Genomic DNA, 23,407 nt, shown 5'->3' on the forward strand with positions numbered 1-23,407 from the left:
TTGCCACCAAACCTAATTTAAAGATTCTGTGTGTTTGTTTTAGCTTGTTCCAAGTGGGCATCAACAAATATTTCTGTCTTGCTTGTGAATTTCCTAGATGAAATGTCAGCTGGTTAAACATTTTATCAAAATGTCGCCCAGAAGAAATGTAGTTCAGTCTTCATGAAAGACTGTTATTCAGCCTTTTGTAGTTTGAGAACATCGAAGGAATATAAGATGTAATATTAGCTCTTCTATTGTGCCTCTTAAAAGACTTGCATAGATGTTCCTGGTGCTATTTTTACTGTTGTGTATGGAAGAGAACATATGTGTGGTGTTCATGTGGCCTTGGCAAAAGCCAAAGAAACAGCTGAGAAAGCTATAGTTAAAAAGGAATGTACAGAGTGATCTCTTAATTATTATGGAATTCCATAACAAAATAAATAGAAGGTATAGAAAGTGAAAAATAAAAGCCCTATATGAAACTTTCTCATTCTCAAGCTTAACTGCTTTGATAGATTCTACCAGCTTTGTCTGGTGTGATAGTAGCTAAATGTGGATGTCAGTTTATTTAAATGGTGCTGTCGAGTGAGGACTGAACGACAAGTGACACTCAGCCACATGTAGCTTTCCCCCACTTTTTAAAAATAAAATGCATCTGTGGAGGTTGCAAACATTGTGTGTGGCAGAAAGGATTCTTAATCCTTTCCCTTGAGCTATTTGTCTTCTAAAAATATCCCCAAACTGTGTCTTGCCCTATATGGAAAAGATACAGGTACCTACATCTTTTTCTTTGCAGAGGAAAGGGTTAGGAAGCCCCTTCCTACTCCTGTGTCAGGCTCCACTTCAGTTGCAGCCACTTGGGAATTTTTTGTGGGGGTGGGGGGAGGTGGGGTGAGACAAGATGGGAGTGGGGACACATTTCCTACCCTAAAATTACTTTGTGAATTATTCATGGTAGTAGTTGCATTCTCCTATGATACAGATTATTTTCATCTTTGGCTAAACAATAATGTGCCTACCAGTAAATTTATCATAGTAAAGATTAGTCAGAAGGACCATCATTATAAAGGCAAATATGTGCTCGTATCTTTTGTAACACTTTGTTGTACAGGGTTTCCATTATTTTATTAATTTGCTGGTACATCCCGTGAAATTCTTGAAGATCCCATTTGGTTTTGATTAAAGTCAATTGGGGTGTCTTTCAATTGTTGTTCTGTCTTCTTGGAATGCTGCTATTTTCACCTAAAATGAGCTTTCTTTAGTCACAGAGCAAGAAAACTAAACTTGTTCTTTTAAAAAGAAGAAAAGATTATTTTTCACAGCATTTGTGCAGAATCTTGTAAACCTTCACTTTGGAAACAGTGACAAAAACCTGCCATTTACTCAAATGTTATGGTATATTTTCTTCTTCATGTACAAGATCTAAATTGTCCTAATGTTGTCCACTATATATGCATTTTATCTTTTATAGTGAAAGATTTTTTTTAAAACTGAATCGGAATGGTTTGCCGAAATGTCCAGAAAAACCAGAAAGACATTGTTCTCTCTTTGTGGTGAGTTATTTCACATTCATTTATTTGTCCTCATTTTTTAAAAAAAATTGCTTGCAGTACAGCAGAACCAGAGTATTAACCATGAAGAACTGGTAAGACAAAACCATAGGCGTAAGGACCCCGAGCTACAGTCTATTTGGCACCAGTATCCTTTTGGTGGTAGTGAGCAATGGTATTTTGGGCACCTGGATGGTTTGAGCATATGTCTCAGAATTCTATTTTAGTTCAAGAACCAGAGGCATTTTCCATCCTGTTTCTAGACATATTTATTCAACATTTCAGTGGCTTTCCAAGAAGCAAATTTTAGAGAATGTTACATTGAACAGAATGGGACAGTTGTACGTAAATATGTGCAGCTGTACGGATTGTAATTCCTGAATATATGTAAGCCCAAATAAGTGATCCTTTATTATGTCGACATTTGTTTCCATCATCTCCAAACAAAACCCTTGTGTGTGATGAGAGAGGGGCTTTTCATGTTGTGATTATATACATCTGATCAAACAGAACAGAATTCAGTTCCAAAGTCTAGAACAGAAGTTGATCATACAGTGGCTGAAAGTACTAAAAGCATAAACCTTTCAAGCATCATTCAAGCTAACGTTATATTAACATTTTCATTCATCTTCTTATTTCTTTATTGCAGTATACAGTATAAGAGACAGAAACACACTTAGGAATCTATCTATCTATATAATCTCTCTCTCTCTATAATTCCCCTAAACGTATCTGTCGCTAATCTCATGTGTGGCAGCTCTCACGAGAGTTTGCTAGCAGCTCCCTGGGGGATAGCGATGGGAACGGGGAGAAAATGGCAGCAGCAACTGGCCAGCAGGGGCTGAAGGAGGCGAGTAGGGGGGAAGGATGGAGAACGGACTGGGGCTGATGGGAGGGGGGGAATAACAGGGAGAACTAGGGGCGCAGATGGTCTGTGCTGGATCAGCTGGTTTTAATTATTACATGATAATTATGGACTGATTCCTGATTCTTTGCAGGATTTGGGAAGCAGTGAACTCAGGAAGGACATCTACATCATGGTGCACATTATACGCATAGGTAAGCATGAACCAAAAGAAAAAAGATCAATTCTTTGTGTTAAAACATTTGATTTGACTTAATGAAAAACACAATGTTTGTGTTGAGCTGAGTTCTGGTTATAGAGGTAAGAAGGAGAAGTGGTGATGGTTTTGCTCATTTCTCCACTAACTACTTTTGGTATAAACAATAGGCTCCCTACTCCCACTTCATATGCAGTCATGGCAAGCACCTTGCTAACTAACACATGGTTGCCCCAACATCTAGTTTGGTCCTTAGGGCTGGTCTAATCAAACAACTTTTAATTGTGTTAATGTTTTAATTGTGTTTTTTTTTAAGATTGTGAACCACTCAGAGACTTGCATATAGGGTAGTATTGTGTTAGTTTAAACAATCAATCAATTAAATTACATAAACAAACAAACTTATATAATAAATCAGTTTCAGGACCTTAGCTCTTCAACCTGTAGGTAGATGACTAAATGTTTCTGTCTCTCTCCCCCCATCCCCAAAGCTGTTCTCTGTGTACACATTTATTGAATGACATTTATACCCTAATTTCCAGATTTAAAAGCCCTCAAGGTGGTTAAAAACCTTTAAGTAGGAATATAGGAAGCGGCCATATACTGAGTCAGACCATTGGTCTATCTAGCTCAGTATCGTCTACACAGACTGGCAGCAGCCTCTCCAAGACTGCAGGCAGGAATCTCTCTTAGCCTTAACTTGGAGATGCCAGAGAGGGAACTTGGAACCTAGATGCTCTTCCCAGAGCGGCTCCATCCCCTAAGAGGAATATCTTATAGTGTTTACATGTAGTCTCCCATTCAGATGCAACCAGGGCAGGCCCTGCTTAGCTAAAGTCATGTTTGCTACCACAAGACCGGCTCTCCTCTCGTCTCCTAAGTAAAAAGTCCAATAAAAATATAATATCAAAAAAAGAAAACAGAGAAAATGATGTAATCTGAAAAGGGCTCTAGTTTGCTCTTCTCCATAACATGTGGGTTTTCTGTTGGTGGGGATTTTATTTTTCATGGGAGAACGTTCACATCTTATTCCATCTTACTTATTTGTTATTTCTCTGTGTAAACCGCCCTGAGCCATTTTTGGAAGGGCGGTATAGAAATGAAATTAATCAATCAAATCAATCACATGTGCAGCCTCCATCTGCAGTCTGAAATGGAAGAGTGACACCACATGATGAGCTGTTTGTCCTGAGTGACTTTTAAAAGGAGAGAAGAAGACACATGGGTTGCCAGCAGCTCCTTCTCTCCTTGCACTTCTTGCAGGTTTTGCAAATAAGTGGGAGAAGATGTGATATTTGCAAATAAGTGGGAGAAGATGTGATATTCTGCCTGCTGCCTGTTCCCCGTGCCCAGCAGAGGAGCAAGACCATCCACCAGCAAGAGGCACAGGGTGAGAGCCTGTGCTGGGTGTGGCTCCTCTGCTGTTTGCCATCCGCTGCTGCCGCCTGTGGGACTTCTGCCTGCCAGCTCTGTTACAGCTGAGTGTTGGCAGGACTGGGGTTCGGGGCTTCCATCTGCCCGCCCCTGGGCTACTTAAGAGACTGCCAGTGGCTGGGACTGCAGCTGCCTGCTGCCTGTTCCCCGTGCCCAGCAGAGGAGCAAGACCATCCACCAACAAGAGGCACAGGGTGAGAGCCTGTGCTGGGTGTGGCTCCTTTGCTGTTTGCCATCTGCTGCTGCTGCCGCCTGTGGGACTTCTGGTTGTTTTGTGGGTGGGTGGATATTTTGGGTTAAGTATTGTTTTTCTTGCCTTGAGTTTTGCCAGGCCTAGTTGATGAGATGTGTTTGGGCTCTCCTGGGGGGGATAATGCAGGGGGTGCGCCTGGCAGCCTTGGGGCAGCTATTGCTGTAGTGGTGGGGAATAGAAGAACTGGCGCTGGCAGAACAGCTGGCCGTTACAGGGGAAGAGAAATTAGTAATTTAGTAACTATTTCTACTTCCAACTGTTCTGTCAACTCTCAGGCCTTGGGGAGCAGCACCAACTACCCACAGAGCCTGACCTTGCTCCTTTGTAATGCCAGGTCAGTTCAAAACAAGACCGAAATTGTTCATGATTTGATCATGGATGAGGGAGCTGACCTGGCATGTATAACTGAGACCTGGTTGGGAGAAGCGAGTGGCCCAGTATGGGCTCAGCTTCTCCCTCCAGGTTACTCTGTTGTGGAGCAGGTTAGGGGAAGTGGGCAGGGGGGTGGAGTGGCTGTGGTCCAAAAAAATACTATCTCCCTTACCAGGGCCCCTGTGAGACAGTTGACCTATATTGAGTGTGTATTCTTGAGGCTGGGAACTAGGGATAGATTGGGGATTCTGTTGGTGTACCGTTCACCCTACTGACTCCCTAACTGAGCCCAACTGACTCCCTAACTGAGCTGACGGAGCTGGTCGTGGAGTTGGTGTTGGAGTCCCCCAGGCTCTTGGTGCTGGGGGACTTGAATATCCACTTTGGGACTGGCTTGTCTGGTGTGGCTCAGGAGTTCATAGCGGCCATGACAACTATGGGCGTATCCCAATTAATTTTTGAACCAACTCATGTTGCTGGCCACACACTGGATTTGGTCTTCTGTTCGGATCAGGGGGGTGTTCCGTGGGTGGGGAATCCGGTGGTTACCCCATTGTCATAGACGGATCACTACCTGGTTAAGGTTGGTGTCATGGTCACAATCCACCCCTGCAGGGGTGATGGACCTATTAGGATGGTCCGCCCAAAAAGGCTGCTGGACCCAGCAGGTTTCCAAAAGGCCTTGGAGGGTTTTGATGCTGGTGTGGCCGGTGATTCTGTTGATGCCCTGGTGGGAACATGGAATAGAGAACTCACCAGGGCAGTAGATATTATTGCTCCTAAGCGTCCCTCCAGGCCTGCTTCTAGGATGGCCCCCTGGTATATGGAGGAGTTGCGGGGGATGAAGCGGCTTGGTAGGTGACTGGAACGCAAGTGGAGGAGAACTTGGCTCGAATCTGACAGGATGCAGCATAGAACCCATTTGAAGACCTATGCAATGGCAGTGCGCGCAGCAAAAAAGCGTTTTTGGTCGGCGCGTATCGCGCCTGCGGGTTCACGTTCGGCAGAGTTGTCCCGGGTGGTGAGGAGTATAATCTCTGCTCCTTCTGCCTCAAATCAGCTCCCAGAGACACTCTGCTGTGATGCCTTTAGTGGGTTCTTTGCGAATAAAATCTCCTGTATTTGGGCCGACTTGGACTCCACTATTTCTGCAGGGTCTGTGAGGGAGGTATCCAGCAATCCCTCTTGCAGTGTTAGGTTGGATCAGTTTCAATCTGTGACTCCTGATGACGTGGACAAGCTGCTTGGAGCAGTACGGCCTACCACTTGTTCTCTGGATCCTTGCCCGACCTGGCTGCTTCGATCTAGTGGAGAGATTGTTGGAGATGGCCTAGTTAATATCATAAATGCATCGCTGGGGGAGGGTAGAGTGCCTCCTTGTCTGAAGGAGGCAATAGTTAGACATCTTCTTAAGAAGCCTACCCTGGATCCCTCAGCAATGGATAGTTATAGGCCAATCTCCAATCTCCCCTGGCTGGGCAAGGTAATCGAGAGGGTGGTGGCTAACCAGCTCCAGGCGGTTTTGGAGGAAACTGATTATCTAGACTCATTTCAAACTGGCTTTAGAGCTGGCTATGGGGTTGAGACAGCCTTGGTCGGCCTGATGGATGACCTTTACAGGGGAATCGACAGAGGGAGTGTGACCCTGTTGGTCCTCTTGGATCTCTCGGCAGCGTTCGATACCATCGACCATGGTACCCTTCTGGGTCGCCTGGAGGGGCTGGGAATAGGGGGCACTGCTTTGCAGTGGTTCCGTTCCTATCTCTTGGGTAGATCCCAGATGGTGGAGCTTGGTAACAGTTGCTCCTCAAAGCAGGAGCTATTATATGGAGTCCCTCAGGGCTCCATTCTGTTACCAATGCTTTTTAATATCTACATGAAACCGCTGGGTGAGGTCATCAGGAGATTTGGTGCTGGGTGTTATCAGTATGCTGATCACACCCAAATCTATTTCTCCTTTTCATCTTCAGGAAATGGCACTTACTCTTTAAATGCCTGCCTACAAGCAGTAATGGGCTGGATGAGGGATAACAAATTGAAGCTGAATCCAAGCAAGACGGAGGTGCTCATTGTGGGGGCTCAGAATCTGAGGAGTGAGTTAGATCTCCCTGTGCTGGATGGGGTCACACTCCCCCAGATGGAGCAGGTACGCAGCTTGGGAGTACTCGTGGACCCAGGCCTCACCCTGGTTTCTCAGGTGGAGGCCATGGCCAGGAGTGCTTTCTATCAGCTTCGGCTGATTCAACAGTTGCGTCCATTCCTTGAGGAGGATGACCTCAAAACAGTGGTGCACCAGCTGGTAACCTCCCGGCTTGACTATTGCAATGCGCTCTACGTGGGGCTGCCTTTATACGTAGTTCGGAAACTTCTATTAGTTCAGAATGCGGCAGCCAGATTGGTCTCTGGGGTAACCCGGAGAGACCATATTACACCTATTTTGAAACAATTGCACTGGCTGCCGATATGTTTCCGGGCAAAATACAAAGTGCTGGTGATTACCTTTAAAGCCCTGAATGGCTTAGGCCCAAGTTACCTTAGAGAGCGCCTTCTTCTGCGTGATCCCCACCGCACATTAAGGTCATCTGAGGAGGTCCGCCTCCAGTTACCACCAGCTCGTCTGGTGGCGACTCGGAGGCAGGCCTTCTCTATGGCTGCTCCGGGGCTGTGGAATGCGCTCCCTGTGGAAATCCGTAATTTGAATTCTCTGTTAGCCTTCAGGAGAGCCCTTAAAACGTATTTGTTTGCCCTGGCTTTCCAGGGTTTTTAAAATTTTAACCCGATATTGGGGCTTTTAATTACTGTAAACTGTTTAATCCTATTTTAAAATGTTTTTATATTGTTAATTGCTATATTGTTTTTAATTTGTTTTAGTTTTTATTGTTTTAGTGGCTTGTTTTAATTGTAAACCGCCCTGAGCCATTTTGGAAGGGCGGTATATAAATCAAATAAATAAATAAATAAATAATATTTGCAAAGCCCACAAAGGTCAGATCAGTCTCAAAGAGCTGCTCCAATTTCATTGGGGAGTGGCTCATGAATAGGTCACCCCTGGTGTAACTCTCCCAGAATGGTTTAAAATATGGGTTTAGAACATAAGATCAGCCCTGTTGGATCAGGCTCAAGGCCCATCTAGTCCAGCATCCTGCTTCACACAGTGGCCCACCAGATGCCACTGGAAGCCTACAGGCAGGAGATGAGGGCATTCTCTCTCTCCTGCTGTTACTCCCCTGCAACTGGTACTCAGAGGCCTCCTGCCTTTGAGGCTGGAGGTGGTCTATAGCTCTCCAACTAGTAGCTGTTAATAGACCTCTCCTCCATGAAGTTAAACAAACCCCTCTTAACGCCATCCAGGTTGTTGGCTGTCACCACATCTTGTGGCAGAGAACTCCACAAGTGGATTATGCATTGTGTGAAAAAGTACTTCTGTTTGTTGGGTTGATATTATTCTAGACAAATCTGATTTAATCCAAAGACAATGTTCAGATAGTAAAGAAGAGGAGAGTGGTTTATTCCTTTACTTTTAAAAAGCTGCCATTTGGGATTCATTGAGGTAACAGCAATAACCCCCACTTGTTATCTATGATGCTTCTCTTCCCCCACCCTACCAAACCTGGGCTGCTTGGCCTTTACAGCGATAATAGCAGTTTAACATTGTGCATTCCCCTGTGTAATGATGAATGTTCCTTCATCTATCCTTGACTGCTGCTGAACATGTTGTGTCTGTAGTGTTCAGTAATTAGTTCAGTGAATGTCAAACAAGGTATCTTTTTAAAAGCAACGTTTTTCTCTCAGTTTTATTTATTTTTATTGTTTTATTTATTTATTGTTGCATTTATATACTGCCTTTCATTAAAAACAATCACAAGGTGGTTCACAAAAGCCAAAAAACATACAACAAAATGACAACAAAAGTACCAAGCTAAAAATATAAAAACAAACCAAGTCCAAAATCTACAAAATACAAGCACAAAAACGACACGCAGATAAGAAAATTTCCCTGTTTGGTCCTTTTCGTACCTTTTTAGAAGGTGTATGGTAGAAGTGAAGCCACGTAATGGCTTCAGGACTGGAAGCTGAGAAGGCTCCAGAACATTTAGAAGGTATATGGTAGGACTGATGTAATGACATGGCAACTTTGTAACTGTGGTGCAAATACTTCAAGGAGAAGTGAAAAAGATGTAATATGACAAATTGAGGAGCAAGGCAGACAAGCTATGAGGGAACATATTTGCAAAAAGGTGATAAAGGAAATATTACCTCTTTTGTAAAATTCCAGTACAGTGGCTGGCCACAGAACAGCAGTAATTGTAGACATCAGAGCTGGGGTCAGGGTTGGGAGTCATGCTAGAGGGCTTTCAATTTACAAATGCCCCTACCTGATGCTGTTCTTGTCAGTACTGCTCCAATTACACGTCTCTCCCTCTGCCCACTCATACTGTGCTTGTGTATGCATATGTAGCAGTATTAGCAAAAGAATAGCTGCCACAGCTTGAGGTCACAGGTAATAGCAGTGATTCTGTTTCAACTGCCAAGGCTAGAAGGTCCTTGTCTATTGATAATTTGCTTGCAAGTATAGAAAAGAATTTTAGAATGAATTAAAATAGCAATATTTCCTATCAAAAGGAAATTTCTATGTGATCACTTTGCTGAGGAGATTCATGCAGTCATTCTGCATGTAATGTGATGGTGCTCCAGTACTCATTGGACAAGACTTAAAAACAAAAACAAAAAAAATCAATCCAGTCTGCTGAACCAGTGTAGGCCACTGAATTCACCATATGTTAATTATTTACAAAACTGGTATTTTCCTTGATCTCTGCTATGAGGTGATGCTGAGAAGTCACCTTGCAGTGGAAGCATATTGTATAAATCTACCCTTTGACTACAATTTGGATTCTAGAAGTGCTACCTTTGAATTTTAAGCAATAAACTTAGCATTCTGTTCACTACATTCTCTGTTTGAGTTGCATCTGTTCGCCACCTTTGGGTTCTGATCTGGCAAAGGCTAGAATAGACTCTCTCTGTGTTTTTTCATTTCACCACAGTTAGATCCCAGTGCAATTTTTAAGGGCAGGCAGCACAGCATATTTTAACACAAAGAAGATGTGACAAGCAGAAGAAGCGAGCAAGTGTGTAGATTGTTGGGAATAATGTGCCTTTTGTCACCACATAAATTAAGCATATAGCGCATGTGAATTTAGGAGAGGGAGAGAGAGAGAGAGAGCACACAATCTGCTGAAAATTTGTCAAAACAGTGGAGATAAAATACTGAAGTGGAACTTTCAAACAGCACATGGCTGGAAATCAGCACTTGTTTCCATTTTCACTTACACAAGTTGACACATAAAATGATACCATTTTTGCGCAAACCTTTTGTTGTCCTGAGAATCTGCTGTTTTTCCGTTTCTCTCTCTTCATGCTCTCTTTCTTTTTCTGCTCAATCTCTTGTCCTTATTCCATATACAGTGTATTGTTCCAGCTTAGGCAGAAAACTGCAGGTACCAGGTAGGACTTCAGAAGTCAACCAGAGAGGCAGAGGCAACATGCAATAGCTAGCAAGTGCAGATACTGGGTAGCCGGGTTGAAGCAGGAAGCTGTCAGATTGTCAACATGTTAGGTTGCACAGTCATCAGCAAGCTATGTAGCACCAGGGATAGCTCTTTTGCAGGGCTGAGGTTGATGAGAGATGTAGTTCAACAACTGAAGGCCAAAGTTGTGCACCATTGCTTTATGGAACGTTCTAGAGACTTTGCTGTGATAAAGACCAAGTCTCAAATTGATGCTCATCTGCTACAACAACAACTATTTATATACCGCTTTTCAACAAAAGTTTACAAAGCAGTTTACATAGAGAAATAATAAATAAATAAAATGTATCCCTGTCCCTGAAGGGCTCTCAATTTAAAAAGAAAGATAAGATAGACACTAGCAACGGTCACTGGAGGTACTGTGCTGGGTCTGGATAGGGCCAGTTATTTCCCTTCTGCTAAATAAAGAGAATCACCACATTAAAAAGGTGCCTCATTGCCCAGTTAGCAGGGGTTAACTGCTAGAGCTCACAGTTAGCAGGGGTTAATCTGCTAGAGCTCATGTGTTCAAGCAAAGTTGTAAGGAATCGGAGATGAAGGAGCTTTGGTATCAATACACAGAGAGAAGTTGTACTTCTTGCCCTCTTAGATAGGATCTTCTAAGGAATCACTAAGATATCCAAACCACCAGTCCTAAGTTTGGAACACAGGAAGCATAAGACCATAGGAAGCTGCCTGTCAGACAGACTGGTCTACCTAGCTCAATACTCTCTACACTGACTGGCAGCGACTCGCCAAGGTTTCAGGAAGGTTTCCTAGCCCTCCCTTAAGATACCAGGGATTGAACCTGGGACCTTCTGCATGCAAAGTCTGCAAGGGAGTTTATCTGATTTCAGGCAGGTTTGGGTGTGGGAGTCTGGCACAAAATCCTACAACTATATGTCCCTATTAGAAGGATCTAGGGAGCTGGGTTAGGTAAGTGAACTTAGAAGAACTTAGAATGTTATGCCCATATAGGTTTTAATGAAAATATTTTAAATATACTTCCCACTATTATAGGGCAGGATCGGGGGAAGGTTGGAGGAAATGTTAAATTTGTTTACATAGTTATAATTGAATACAATTATTTAATTAAATAAACTACAGGTGTTGGCAGAGCTGACCTCCCTCCTCCCCCTTTGCAGAGTTGGAAAGATGCTATTTAGTGGCTCATGTGTCTTATTCTATATTTTGACAGGCCGAATGGGAGCTGGTGAGAAGAAAAATGCTTGCAACGTACAGTATCGGCGACCTTTTGGCTGTGCTGTCCTCAGCATAGCAGATCTTTTAGCAGGCGACACAAAAGATGACCTTATCCTCAAAGTATACATGTAAGTAAATGCTTATCTGAAATAGGTTGCCACATTCTCTGTGAGAAATAGTGAGGTCAAATTTTAAGAAAGAAATTTAACATCACCATTTTTCAAGTGTTTGTTATTTGAATCTCTTGGAGGATATTTATCTTCAGTTATATGTGCAAATTTACATTCCATAATACATTCAAATTAAACAATTCTATGGCAGGCAATTTTATCTATCTATCTATCTATCTATCTATCTATCTATCTATCTATCTATCTTATTTCTATACCGCCTGACATATGCATCCCTAGGCAGTGTACATAAGTTAAAAAACAATATAAAAGTAGGATTAAATGTTTAAAATAATTATGATATAAAATCAATTTAAATTAATTAAAAGCCTGAGAAATCAGGTGCATCTTAAGGGTCTTTTAAAAAACAGCCAGAGATGGAGAAACTGGTCTATATAAAATGCTTTGCACCATGTCTCCAAGAACATCTGAGATGCCTTTGGTGGACACTAGGGATGTGCAAACAGGTTCTATGTTGAATGTGTTCGATGTCGAACCTGTTCAGTTTTATGGTTCGGGGTCGAACCCAACCATTCCTTGTTCACGATTTTTTTTTTACTTACCCCTTTGGGGGAGTTTTTGGAGGTCGCGGGGGTGGTGGTGTTTGCGGAGGTTTCCCCTCCCCCTGCCAGCCTCCCTTTTTGCCGCCACTGGCCAGCTCCTCCTCCGGTGTGGTAACCATTTTGGAGGCCGCTGTGCCTGCACAATTGGCCTCTGAATGTCCTAGGTCACACAGATTCCAATTGTGCAGGCATGGCAGCATCCAAAATGGCCACTGCGCCGGAGTGGGAAGGCCCGAACGGGCCGAAGAGCCGGCCGAACGGCCAGTGGTGGCAAAAAGGGAGGCTGGCGGGGGGAGGGGGAACGCCGCCTCCAACAATTCCCCCAAAGGGGTAAGTAAAAAAATTAAAAAAAAAAAAAGTGTGCAAACCCCCCTGGACCGAACTTGGGGGTGGGGTCGTGGGGGTGCCAGATCGAACTGGCCTGGTTCAGATCCTGAGTATAACCAAACCAGGCCAGCCGGTTCCGAGCACACCCCTAGTGGACACAGGGGCTGCCGCCTTGATAATAGTACCCAGGTTATGAAACTCCATTGTCTCAAGAAATCCAATTGGTCCTTCTATATATATCTTCAGACATCATCTAAAAGCATTTCTGTTTTGATGCAGCTGCCAGTAACGAGCTCTCATTTGATATCTGCATTTCATGATTGTTGCTAATTGTTGTTTTCTTTGTTTTTATGATTGGTGGTTTTATTGCTATTATGATTCTGTTGTAGGCAGGATATAAGTGTGATATAAAGTGTAATAATAATAATAATAATAATTAATAATAATAGGTTATTTTAAAAGAATGTACCAAATTACTACAAACAAAGGCATGACAAGGTAGCAGGGATGATACACTGGAACATCTGCAAAAAATACAAGCTACCTGTAGCCAAAAATTGGTGGGACCATAAAATTGAAAACATTGTAGAAAATGAAGATGCCAAAAAATTATGGGACTTCTGACTACAAACAGACAATTATCTGCCACACAATACACCAGATATAACTGTAGTTGAGAAGAAAGAAAAACAAGTTAAAATAATCGACATAGCAATACCAGGGGATAGCAGAATAGAAGAAAAAGAAATAGAAAAAATCACAAAATACAAAGATCTACAAATTGAAATGGAAAGGCTGTGGCAGAAAAAGACCAAAATAATCCCAGTGATAATTGGCACCCTAGGTGCAATTCCAAAACAACTTGAAGAGCACCTCAACACTATAGGGGCCACAGAAATCACCATCAGCCAATTACAAAAAGCAACTTTACTGGGAACAGCCTATATTTTGGACAATATCTATAATAACCAACAGTACTGATGATAAAGTTCAGCCATTCCAAGTCTTTGGGAAGGACTTGATGTCTGGATAAAACAAACCAGTCAATAACACCTGTCTGACTGTGTAAACAAGAAATAATAATAGGTTATTTAAAAAGAATGTACCAAATTTGGAAAGAGAACCATCCAGATACAGAAATAACAGAACAAAGACTAGCAGACCAGAGAAAATTCATAATAAGAAATAAAGTATTCACAGGAGTTGAGCTGGAAGAACTGCAAAGAGCAACACAGGCTCAAGACATGGAAGAAGAATTACCACCAACTAAAGCAGTTGCTCAGGCGCAGGTAGAGGAGGTGTTGGAAATAGAGGATACCACTGTTGCTGAACTGTTTCAAAATCAAAACCAGGCAACCGCCCCTTTGCCTTCACCTCAAAAACTGGAATGCCATTTAACAGAAAAGCAACAAGAACTAAAGCAAAAGATAACTGAGCACATGAACCAAACAACCACCAGGGTTCGACTTCCAGCTCTAAAAACAGTTGCCAAAAAACAACATGATCAGGCATTAAAAGATATAAATGCTGCACTTGAAGAAATAACAACCAATAATTTTCAAGAAACAAACCAACTAATGTACAGTGCAGCAACAATAACAACACAGGAGCTCAGATATAAGATCAGTGGACCTGTAAAAAAAGAAAGCAGTACATCACCTAAATGGAAGATTAGATTAGAAAATAAAATCACCAGGCTTAGATCAGATGCTAGTAAATTGAAAGATATGAAAGACAGAAGCTGAAGAATGAAAACACCAAACAGTATCTGATCCAAAAACACCACCTAGATTCAAGGAAAATTAGAGAAGTCCTGGAAATAATAAAGCAGCAAATAACAGCAGTGTCAAAGAGGATTAGCAGATACGAAGCCAGAATTACACAACACAGGCAGAATCTCCAATTTCAGTCAAATTAGAGACGTTTCTACCAAAGCATGGAAGGAGAAACTGCAAGAAACATAGAAACGCCAAATAAAGAAGAAACAGTGCAATTCTGGCAGAAATTATGGGACAATCCGATAGATTATAATAAAAATGCAGGCTGGATGAAAGAGGTCGAAAATGTAACCAACAAATGCAAGATCTAATAATAACACCAGAATTGATAAATGAAAAAGCAAAGAAAATTAAAAATTGGACTGCACCAGGCGATGATGAACTGCATGGCTTTTGGCTTAAACACCTAACAAACCTTCATAAACAACTATCAAAACAGTTCAATCACATTTTGCAAGGAGGTGATATTGAACAATGGCTAACAACTGGGAAAACTCATCTCATCATGAAAGACCCAGCAAAAGGTGCACTTCCAAGTAATTATAGACCGATAACCTGCCTTCCAACCATGTTCAAATTATTAACTGGAATAATAGCAGATGAAGTGATGCAACACTTATTAACTAACAAACAGCTTCCAGTTGAACAGAAAGGAAATTGCCCGAACACCAGAGGCACAAAAGACCAGCTGCTGATTGACAAAATGATTTTAGAAAATGGCAAGAGAAGAAAAACCAATCTAAGTGTTGCATGGATTGACTACAAGAAAGCCTTCGACTCATTGCCTCACACATGGATACTAAAATGTTTAGAAACAACTGGTGTCAGCAAAAACATTCAGATATTTATAAAAAAAGCAATGAGCATGTGGAGTACACAGTTAACAATCAATGGCGAGACACTTGGACAGGTTAGCATTAGAAGAGGTATTTTCCAAGGGGACTCACTATCCCCTCAGTTGTTTGTAATCACCATGATTCCACTTTCACAAATACTAAACAAAACAGGCCTCGGATACCAAACATCTAAAACATCAAGTCAAATCAACCATCTGCTGTACATGGACGATCTGAAGTTGTGTGGAAAGTCCCAGTCAGAAATCGAATCACTGCTAAACACTGTCCGTATATTCAGTAGCGATATAGCAATGGAGTTTGGACTAGACAAGTGTGCTGCATTAATAATGAACAGAGGGAAAATAACAAAAACAGAAGGAATAGAGCTGCCCAATGGAAGCAAGATCAAGAACCTGGAAGAGAAAGAACCTTACAAATACTTGGGCATTCTCCAGGCTGATAACATCGCACACACTGAAGTTAAAAGAAAAATTGAAAGTGAATACATCAGGAGAGTCAGAAAAATCCTCAAGTCCAAACTCAATGGCGGGAACATCATACAAGCCATAAACACCTGGGCTATACCTGTTATCACATACACTGCAGGGATAATAGACTGGACCCAGGCAGAGCTAGAGACGCTAGATCGTAAGACCAGGAAAATAATGACCATCAATCATGCTCTGCACTCCCGCAGTGATGTAGATAGGTTATACCTCCCTCGCAGCTCAGGTGGAAGAGGAGTGCTGAAAGTCCATCAAACAGCAGAGGAGGAGAAGAGAGGCCTTGAAGAATATATCAAGGACAGTGAAGAAGATGCACTTAAAATGCTCAATAACGAGAAACTATTCAACACCAATGAAACAAAGCAAGCCTACAAGAAAGAACAAGTCAAGAACCGAGCAGAAAAATGAAAAAATAAGCCACTGCATGGTCAATATTTGCACAATATAAGTGGAAAATGAAGCAGATGAGACAGTGGACCACTTAATCGGCTGTTGTAAAAAGATCTCACAGACTGACTACAAACACAGGCATGACAAGGTAGCAGGGATGATACACTGGAACATCTGCAAAAAAATACAAGCTACCTGTATCCAAAGATTGGTGGTACCATAAAATTGAAGAAGTTGTAGAAAATGAGGATGCAAAGATATTATGGGACTTTCGACTACAAACAGACAAATATCTGCCACACAATTCTCCCGATATAACTGTAGTCGAGAAGAAAGAAAAACAAATCAAAATAATCAACATAGCAATACCAGGGGATAGCAGAATAGAAGAAAAAGAAATAGAAAAAATCACAAAATACAAAGATCTACAAATTGAAATTGAAAGGCTGTGGCAGAAAAAGACCAAAATAATCCCAGTGGTAATTGGCACCCTAGGTGCAATTCCAAAACAACTTGAAGAGCACCTCAATACCATAGGGGCCACAGAAATCACCACCAGCCAATTACAAAAAGCAACTTTACTGGGAACAGCCTATATTTTGCGACGATATCTATAATAACCAACAGTATTGATGATAAAATTCAGCCATCCCAGTTCCTTGAGAAGGACTTGATGTCTGGATAAAACAAACCAGTGAATAACACTTGCCTGACTGTGTAAATAAATAAATAAATAAAATCCTTGACTGTTGTGGTCAGTTATGCTACAAGGTGTGTGATACAGTATTTTATAACAATTAGATACTCTTAGATATCAGGTACTGACTGTGTTCTGTCACAACTAAATTATTAGCTTTGCTCAAGAAATATAACATATTGCAGTCAGCACAACAAAGAGTACTGTACAGCCTTAAAGAAATAAACAGATTGTGGTATGAGTTTTTGTAGGCACAGTCTTGCACTGATGAAGTAAGTTCATCTATGACAGCTCATGTAGCTGTGTTAATTTTGAAAGTGTAAATTTTGAAAATTTTACAAGTTTCTCTTTGCTAGAACAGACTAACTTTCTGGAACATATAAACAATTCAGATAATCAACCATCACTGTTTTTCATATTTGTTCTACTGGATCTGAGGCTTATGTTTATAAATTAAAACATTATTATCCTAGCCTGTCTTCCTACATATCATCTAAGGAGCTAAACCTTTAATCTGTTGTCATTAGTGTCCCTGGAAGATGACTAATCCAGCTACTACTCATTCCAGAATCTTTGAGGTGCAAATTAGCAGGGTACTTGATCACCAGGAGTAGGGGTTATTCTCTTAAATTTAGCAGGGGGAGAGGATCTGTCCCTATACAACCCCAGGTTGTTGGTGTCTACCTTATGTTTCTTTTTAGATTATGAGCCCTTTTGGGACAGGAAACCATTTTGTTGTTGTTTGTTTGTTTGTTTGTTTGTTTGCTATGTAAACCGCTTTGAGAAGTTTTTTTGAAAAGCTGTATGTAAATAGTCATAGTCGTCATCGTCGTCGTCGTAGTTGTTGTTCAGGAATAGCGAGATGTTAATCCAGAGAAGTTTTCTGAAATTCTGAAAATCAGAATCTAGGCAAATTAGTCACATATATCCCCTCTAGATGAATGTCTCACTATTCATGGTGACCAAGTACCCTGCTAACTCTCACCTTGCAAGTTCTGGTATAAGTAGTAATGTCTTGCTACAAATGTCTAGCCAGTGTCATAAGACTAGACCTCATTGTGTGTCTGCGCCTTCTTGTGTGTAGGTACTTGTTCCTTGGCTAGGTTTAGACCAGCCATTCTGGTAAAGGCGTATACTGAGTTTGTTATCAATATTCAGCTGTGGACTGAGGCATTATAGAAACACCTTCCAGCTGTTTTCACAGCACTTGCTAATAGCTGACATTCTAAACAACTTTCCAAGTTGATATGCCAGCTGCATCCTTTTTTTTTTTTGAGAAAAAGGATGTTCAAAGAGTAGTGCATATGCTAGTAACCTCCAGACTTGATAACAGCAAAGCACTCTATGTAGGGCTGCCTTTGTACATAGTCTGGAAGCTGCAGTTGGTGCAAATGCAGCAGCTAGGTTGGTCTTTGAGTCATCTCAGAGAGATCACATTACTCCTATATTAAAATAACTACACTGGTTAACTATATGTTTCTGGGCGAAATACAAAGTGCTGGTTATAAACTATAAAGCCCTAAACAGCTTAGGTCCAGGGTGTTTAAGGGAACTTATTTGCTATGAGCCCCACCACCCATTGAGATTATCTAGAGAGGTCCATCTGCAGTTTCCACCAATTCACCTGGTGGCCACTCAGGGACAGGCCTTCTCTGTTGCTGCCCTGTGGCTTTGGAATGCGCTCCCTGCTGAAATAAGGGCCACCCTATCTTTGATTACTTTTTAAAAGACTCTTGAGATGCATTTATTCACCCAAACGTTTTAACTAACCTTATGGTTTTAAACTGTTATAATTTTTTAATTTCTGTTTTGATTTGATATGATTTGATTTGATTTGTTGTAAACATCTCAGAGACATAAGTTTGGATTGGTGTAGATTGCCTGTTCGAATCCCTGCTCGTATGTTTCCCAGACTATGGGAAACAGTTGGTAAAGTTGGTTTCCCAAACTATGGGAAACACCTGTATCGGGCAGCAGCAATATAGGGAGATGCTGAAAGGCATAATCTCATACTGTGCAGGAGGAGGCAATGGTAAACTCCTCTGTATTCTACCAAAAACAAACACAGGACTCTGTGGACACTAGGAATCGACACCAATTCGATGGCACACTTTCCCTTTACCATTACAAATATGCTAAATAAATAAATATTGTGGGAGCTGGTTTTGCTCTCCAAGTGATAAACAGATTATCTCCCAGCAATGTAGACTGGCAATTTAAGCAATAAACTGAGATTCTATTTTGATGCAGTGATGTCTGAAAATATAATATAGTGATCCCAATTATCTATTAAAGCAAGTAACCACAAAATCTTAATCCAGATATCTTAACAAGGGCAATGGTGTTCATAGCATGTAGACTTTTTTTTAACATAGTTGTACTGATGTTAGATTGAAGAAGAAAAAATGATTTTCTGGAAGAAAAATAAAGTGAGAAAAAAGGCAGCATCTACAGTGTCATTTGTCTGGGGCACGGAGTCTTTATTTTGAAGCAAAGGAAAGTGTGGATGCTACCAGATGTGTTTTAACTGTCCTTTGATTTTGGACTCAGAATGTGAAGAGAAAAATTGAGAAATAGTGTGAAAGTACAAACAGATGTTACCAACCATAAACACTTCTGTTACTGTCAGAGTTAGTCCTTGGATTGTGAATCATTTTGGTATCTCAGAGTCAGCCCTTCACTAGCCTGTTTTCCCCAGTGTGTTGAATTATAGCTGCTGGAAGCAATGGTTTTGAGGACAATTTAGTGTGGTGGTGTATTGACACAGTGGCTTTATTTTCAGTTCATCTGGAAGTGTTCTCTGCTGGATTCCCCAACAGTAGAGAGATTTACTTGCCAGAGATCGTCTCCTTTGAAAATGTAACTTGGTTTTTTGCAGCCTTTCTTACTTCATGGGAGACAAAAACATGAAAAATTCTAGCTACTTTTTAAATAGCAGAAATAATATTGGAAATAGCTAGATTTTGGAACCCAAGCGTTTGTTTTGTTTTTTAAAAGCTAGTGTAATGTTTCCTAGGTCAAATTGCTACTAGTGACTAACTTCCAGGTAGCTTTTCCTTTTAAGTAAACACACTTGAACAAAATTACATTACAGTGCAATTTTCTTTGACCTTTTGGTACAAATCTATACACACTGGCCAGTGCTTTCTGGTATCTGTAAATCCACTAGGTTTCTCCTATAATTTTCAAATGAAGACAAAATCTGCAAATTAGCTCAGTATGGAGTGTGTGGTCTCTTGATTGCTCAGCAAGCATTTCTGCAGTGGTATACCAGTACATTTTTTTCTTTGCTATTTATATAGCAGTTCTTGTGAGCAGAGTATATTGCAGGCATCTCAAAACTCCAGATGCAAGTTGATGATGATCTCATTTGACAGGTGAGAACAGGATATGAAAGATATTGGTACGGACTTTTGTCTTCATTTATTTACTTTGAGAGAGACTTTCTGAGTTTGCAAGATTAACTCAAGTCACTTTCACTGTGTTTTAACCACAGGCAGTTACAAAAGCAACATTAATGTGGGTGGGGGAAATGCTGCTATTTGTTGACAAACATTACTCTTACAGGTGTAATACCGAGAGTGACTGGTATCAGATCCATGAGAACATCATCAAAAAGCTAAATGCTCGTTACAACCTAACAGGATCCAATGCTGGTAAGTTACTTTCTGATTTTGTTGACAACATGGAGTGCTTCACATGTCATACCGAACCTAAATAAATATCGATTTATTTAAGAAACCAGAATTGGTGCCACAGATGATCACAGATCCTTGGTTTATTTAGTTGTACATCTCCTGGTCTCACCAAAACTTAGATGTATTTAGTACTTAGAACATATTGTTTAGTGTTCTAGTTGTTGTTTTTTAAGGATCAAAACTAGGGGACATGGTAGAAGAATCTTTAAAATGAAGATTGCAAAATTTGATATGTTAAGCTGTACTTCTCCTGGCCTCTGAGAAAGTACCTGGATTTTGTCGCAGCCTGCTTTGCCCTTCACTGCTGCTGACAAGGGATCCCTTCTCATCAGCTATTCCCTCATTATTGGTCCCAGTTGAAAGGAGATGTGGACCTGAGACACGAGTTACTTGGAAACGCAGAAGCTAAAGTCAGAGTCCAGACCCTGATCAGGCATATTTAACCATTTCCTACCCACTATTCCGTGGTAAAGACTTTTCCAATTACACTGAGGGAAATAAGTATTTGATCCCCTGCTGATTTTGTCCGTTTGCCCTCTGACACAGAAATGACCAGGCTATAATTGGAATGGTAGGTTTATTGTAGCTGTGAGAGACAGAATAACAACAAACAAACCCTCAAAAGCCCAGTGCCCAAAAGTCAGCGATGGATTTGCATTGTAGTGAGGGAAATAAGTATTCGATCCCCTATCAACCAGCAAGATTTCAGGCTCCCAGGTGTCTTTTCACTATATGCAGGTAACGAGCTGAGATGAGGAACACCCTCTGTAAGGGAGTGCTCCTAATCCCAGCTTGTTACAGTACCTGTATAAAAGACACCTGTCCATAGAAGCAAGCAATCACTCAGCTTCCAAACTCACCACCATGCCCAAGACCAAAGAGCTGTCGAAGGATGTCAGGGACAAGGTTGTAGACCTGCACAAGGCTGAACTGGGCTACAAGACTATCGCCAAGCAGCTTGGTGAGAAGGTGACTACAGTTGGGACGATAACTCGCAAATGGAAGAAACACAAAACAACTGTCAATCTCCCTCGGTCTGGGGCTCCATGCAAGATCTCACCTCGTGGAGTTGCAATGATCATGAGAACGGTGACAAAGCAGCCCAGAACTACACGGGGGGAACTTGTCAATGCTCTCAGGGCAGCTGGAACCATAGTCACCAAGAAAACAATTGGTAACACACTACGCCGTGAAGGACTGAAATCTTGCAGTGCCCGCAAGGTCCCCCTGCTCAAGGCAGCACATGTACAGGCCCGTCTGCAGTTTGCCAATGCACATCTGAATGATCCAGAGGAGAACTGGGCGAAAGTGTTGTGGTCAGATGAGACCAAAATCGAGCTCTTTGGCATCAACTCAACTCGCCGTGTGTGGAGGAGGAGGAATGCTGCCTATGAGCCCAAGAACACCATCCCCACCGTCAAACATGGAGGTGGACACATTATGCTTTGGGGGTGTTTTTCTGCTAAGGGGACAGGACACCTTCACCGCATCGAAGGGACGATGGACGGGACCATGTACCGTCAGATCTTGGGTGAGCACCTCCTTCCCTCAGCCAGGGCATTGAGAATGGGTCGTGGATGGGTATTCCAGCATGACAATGACCCAAAACACACAGCCAAGGCAACAAAGGAGTGGCTCAAGAAGAAGCACATGAAGGTCCTGGAGTGGCCCAGCCAGTCTCCAGACCTTAATCCCATAGAAAATCTGTGGAGGGAGCTGAAGGTTCGGGTTGCCAAACATCAGCCTCGAAACCTTTCTGACTTGGAGAGGATCTGCAAAGAGGAGTGGGACAACATCCCTCCTGGGTTGTGTGCAAACCTGGTGGCCAACTACAAGAAACGTCTGACCTCTGTGATTGCCAACAAGGGTTTTGCCACCAAGTACTAAGACATCTTTTGTGAAGGGATCAAATACTTATTTCCCTCACTACAATGCAAATCCATCGCTGACTTTTGGGCACTGGGCTTTTGAGGGTTTGTTTGTTGTTATTCTGTCTCTCACAGCTACAATAAACCTACCATTCCAATTATAGCCTGGTCATTTCTGTGTCAGAGGGCAAACGGACAAAATCAGCAGGGGATCAAATACTTATTTCCCTCACTGTAAACTATTAGGGAGCAATTTTTAAACAAGCTTGCCCACCTCCCTGTCCCCTGAGAATCAACTGGAAACCACCTCCCACCCATCCCCAGTCTTCTTCCAGATACTTGTAACATTCCCATGTCCTGACTCTTTAAAAGCAGAGTTAAGTAGCAATTTTAAATACCTTCCTGTCCTTCGGGAATATTGGTAGCAGCAGAAAGAAGGGAGGATCCCCCAAAATCACTCCCATTGTATGGGTGAAACATGTTTCCCCTCAGGCAGCATTAATCAGGGTCCTGCTCAAAATATGTGGGTTTAGGAGCACCCTAAATCATTTTCAAAAGCCAAAGGCCCTTGATGGTTTGGCATTTTTTAATTGGTTTTTTTTGGGGGGGGGGTTGGCATTTGTGTGTGTTGAGTGAGATAGGTAAGAAAAAAGAAGCTGCAGGGCTGGGTAACCTAATCTATAGCTAGGCAGATTAGAAAGGAGTGAAGTTTCAGAAAAAGCATCAGTGAGAGCTGCTTGCTGCGTAGAGTGGCTTTGTATCCTGGTTGTGTCTTTGTATATGACAGGCCAGTGTTAATGTACTACTAGTTTAAACGTAGGTTGCTGGTTCATACATCATGCGAAGCCTTGATAAGCAGAAGCTGAAATTCATAAATTGACTTTAAACCTAGGGTTCAAATCATGGTTTGGTGGCCTGAAGTAAACATTGGTTTGTTGTCAGCATGGGTTTGGATGAGCAAACAAACCAAAATTGAATGGAATAAACCTAGGTTCTGCATCAGTGTGAACCCACCCAATGTGAAGCTGTAGATCTGTGTGCCAGTCGGTTCACTGTCTAAAAATTGACACCAGCAAGACGAGGAAGTGGAAGCAGTGATAAACCGATTAAGAAGATGCAATTATTCATTAGATGTAATTAGTATCTCTCAGT

General features: G+C 41.8%; 1 protein-coding gene and 1 long non-coding RNA gene across 7 annotated transcripts in view; one reads left to right on the top strand and one right to left on the bottom strand.

The window, feature by feature from the left end:
* The window catches only part of DOCK4 (dedicator of cytokinesis 4), a 391,842-nt gene that overhangs the window by 211,750 nt on the left and 156,685 nt on the right, over positions 1 to 23,407 (top strand). For all 6 annotated transcript variants that reach the window (XM_053253855.1, XM_053253858.1, XM_053253861.1 and 3 more), the window contains exons 9-12: positions 1,454 to 1,535; positions 2,531 to 2,591; positions 11,418 to 11,550; positions 20,257 to 20,345. In XM_053253855.1, the coding sequence (XP_053109830.1) occupies positions 1,454 to 1,535; positions 2,531 to 2,591; positions 11,418 to 11,550; positions 20,257 to 20,345 (365 nt within the window). The remainder of the gene's footprint in view (positions 1 to 1,453; positions 1,536 to 2,530; positions 2,592 to 11,417; positions 11,551 to 20,256; positions 20,346 to 23,407) is intronic.
* Positions 6,896 to 23,407, bottom strand: part of LOC128326652 (uncharacterized) — a 32,341-nt gene continuing 15,829 nt past the window's right edge. Inside the window, exon 3 of the long non-coding RNA XR_008308169.1 lies at positions 6,896 to 10,404. This is a non-coding gene — a long non-coding RNA (uncharacterized LOC128326652). The remainder of the gene's footprint in view (positions 10,405 to 23,407) is intronic.

This window comes from Hemicordylus capensis, chromosome 5 (genome assembly GCF_027244095.1).
Source record: "Hemicordylus capensis ecotype Gifberg chromosome 5, rHemCap1.1.pri, whole genome shotgun sequence".
Taxonomy (NCBI): Eukaryota; Metazoa; Chordata; class Lepidosauria; order Squamata; family Cordylidae; genus Hemicordylus; species Hemicordylus capensis.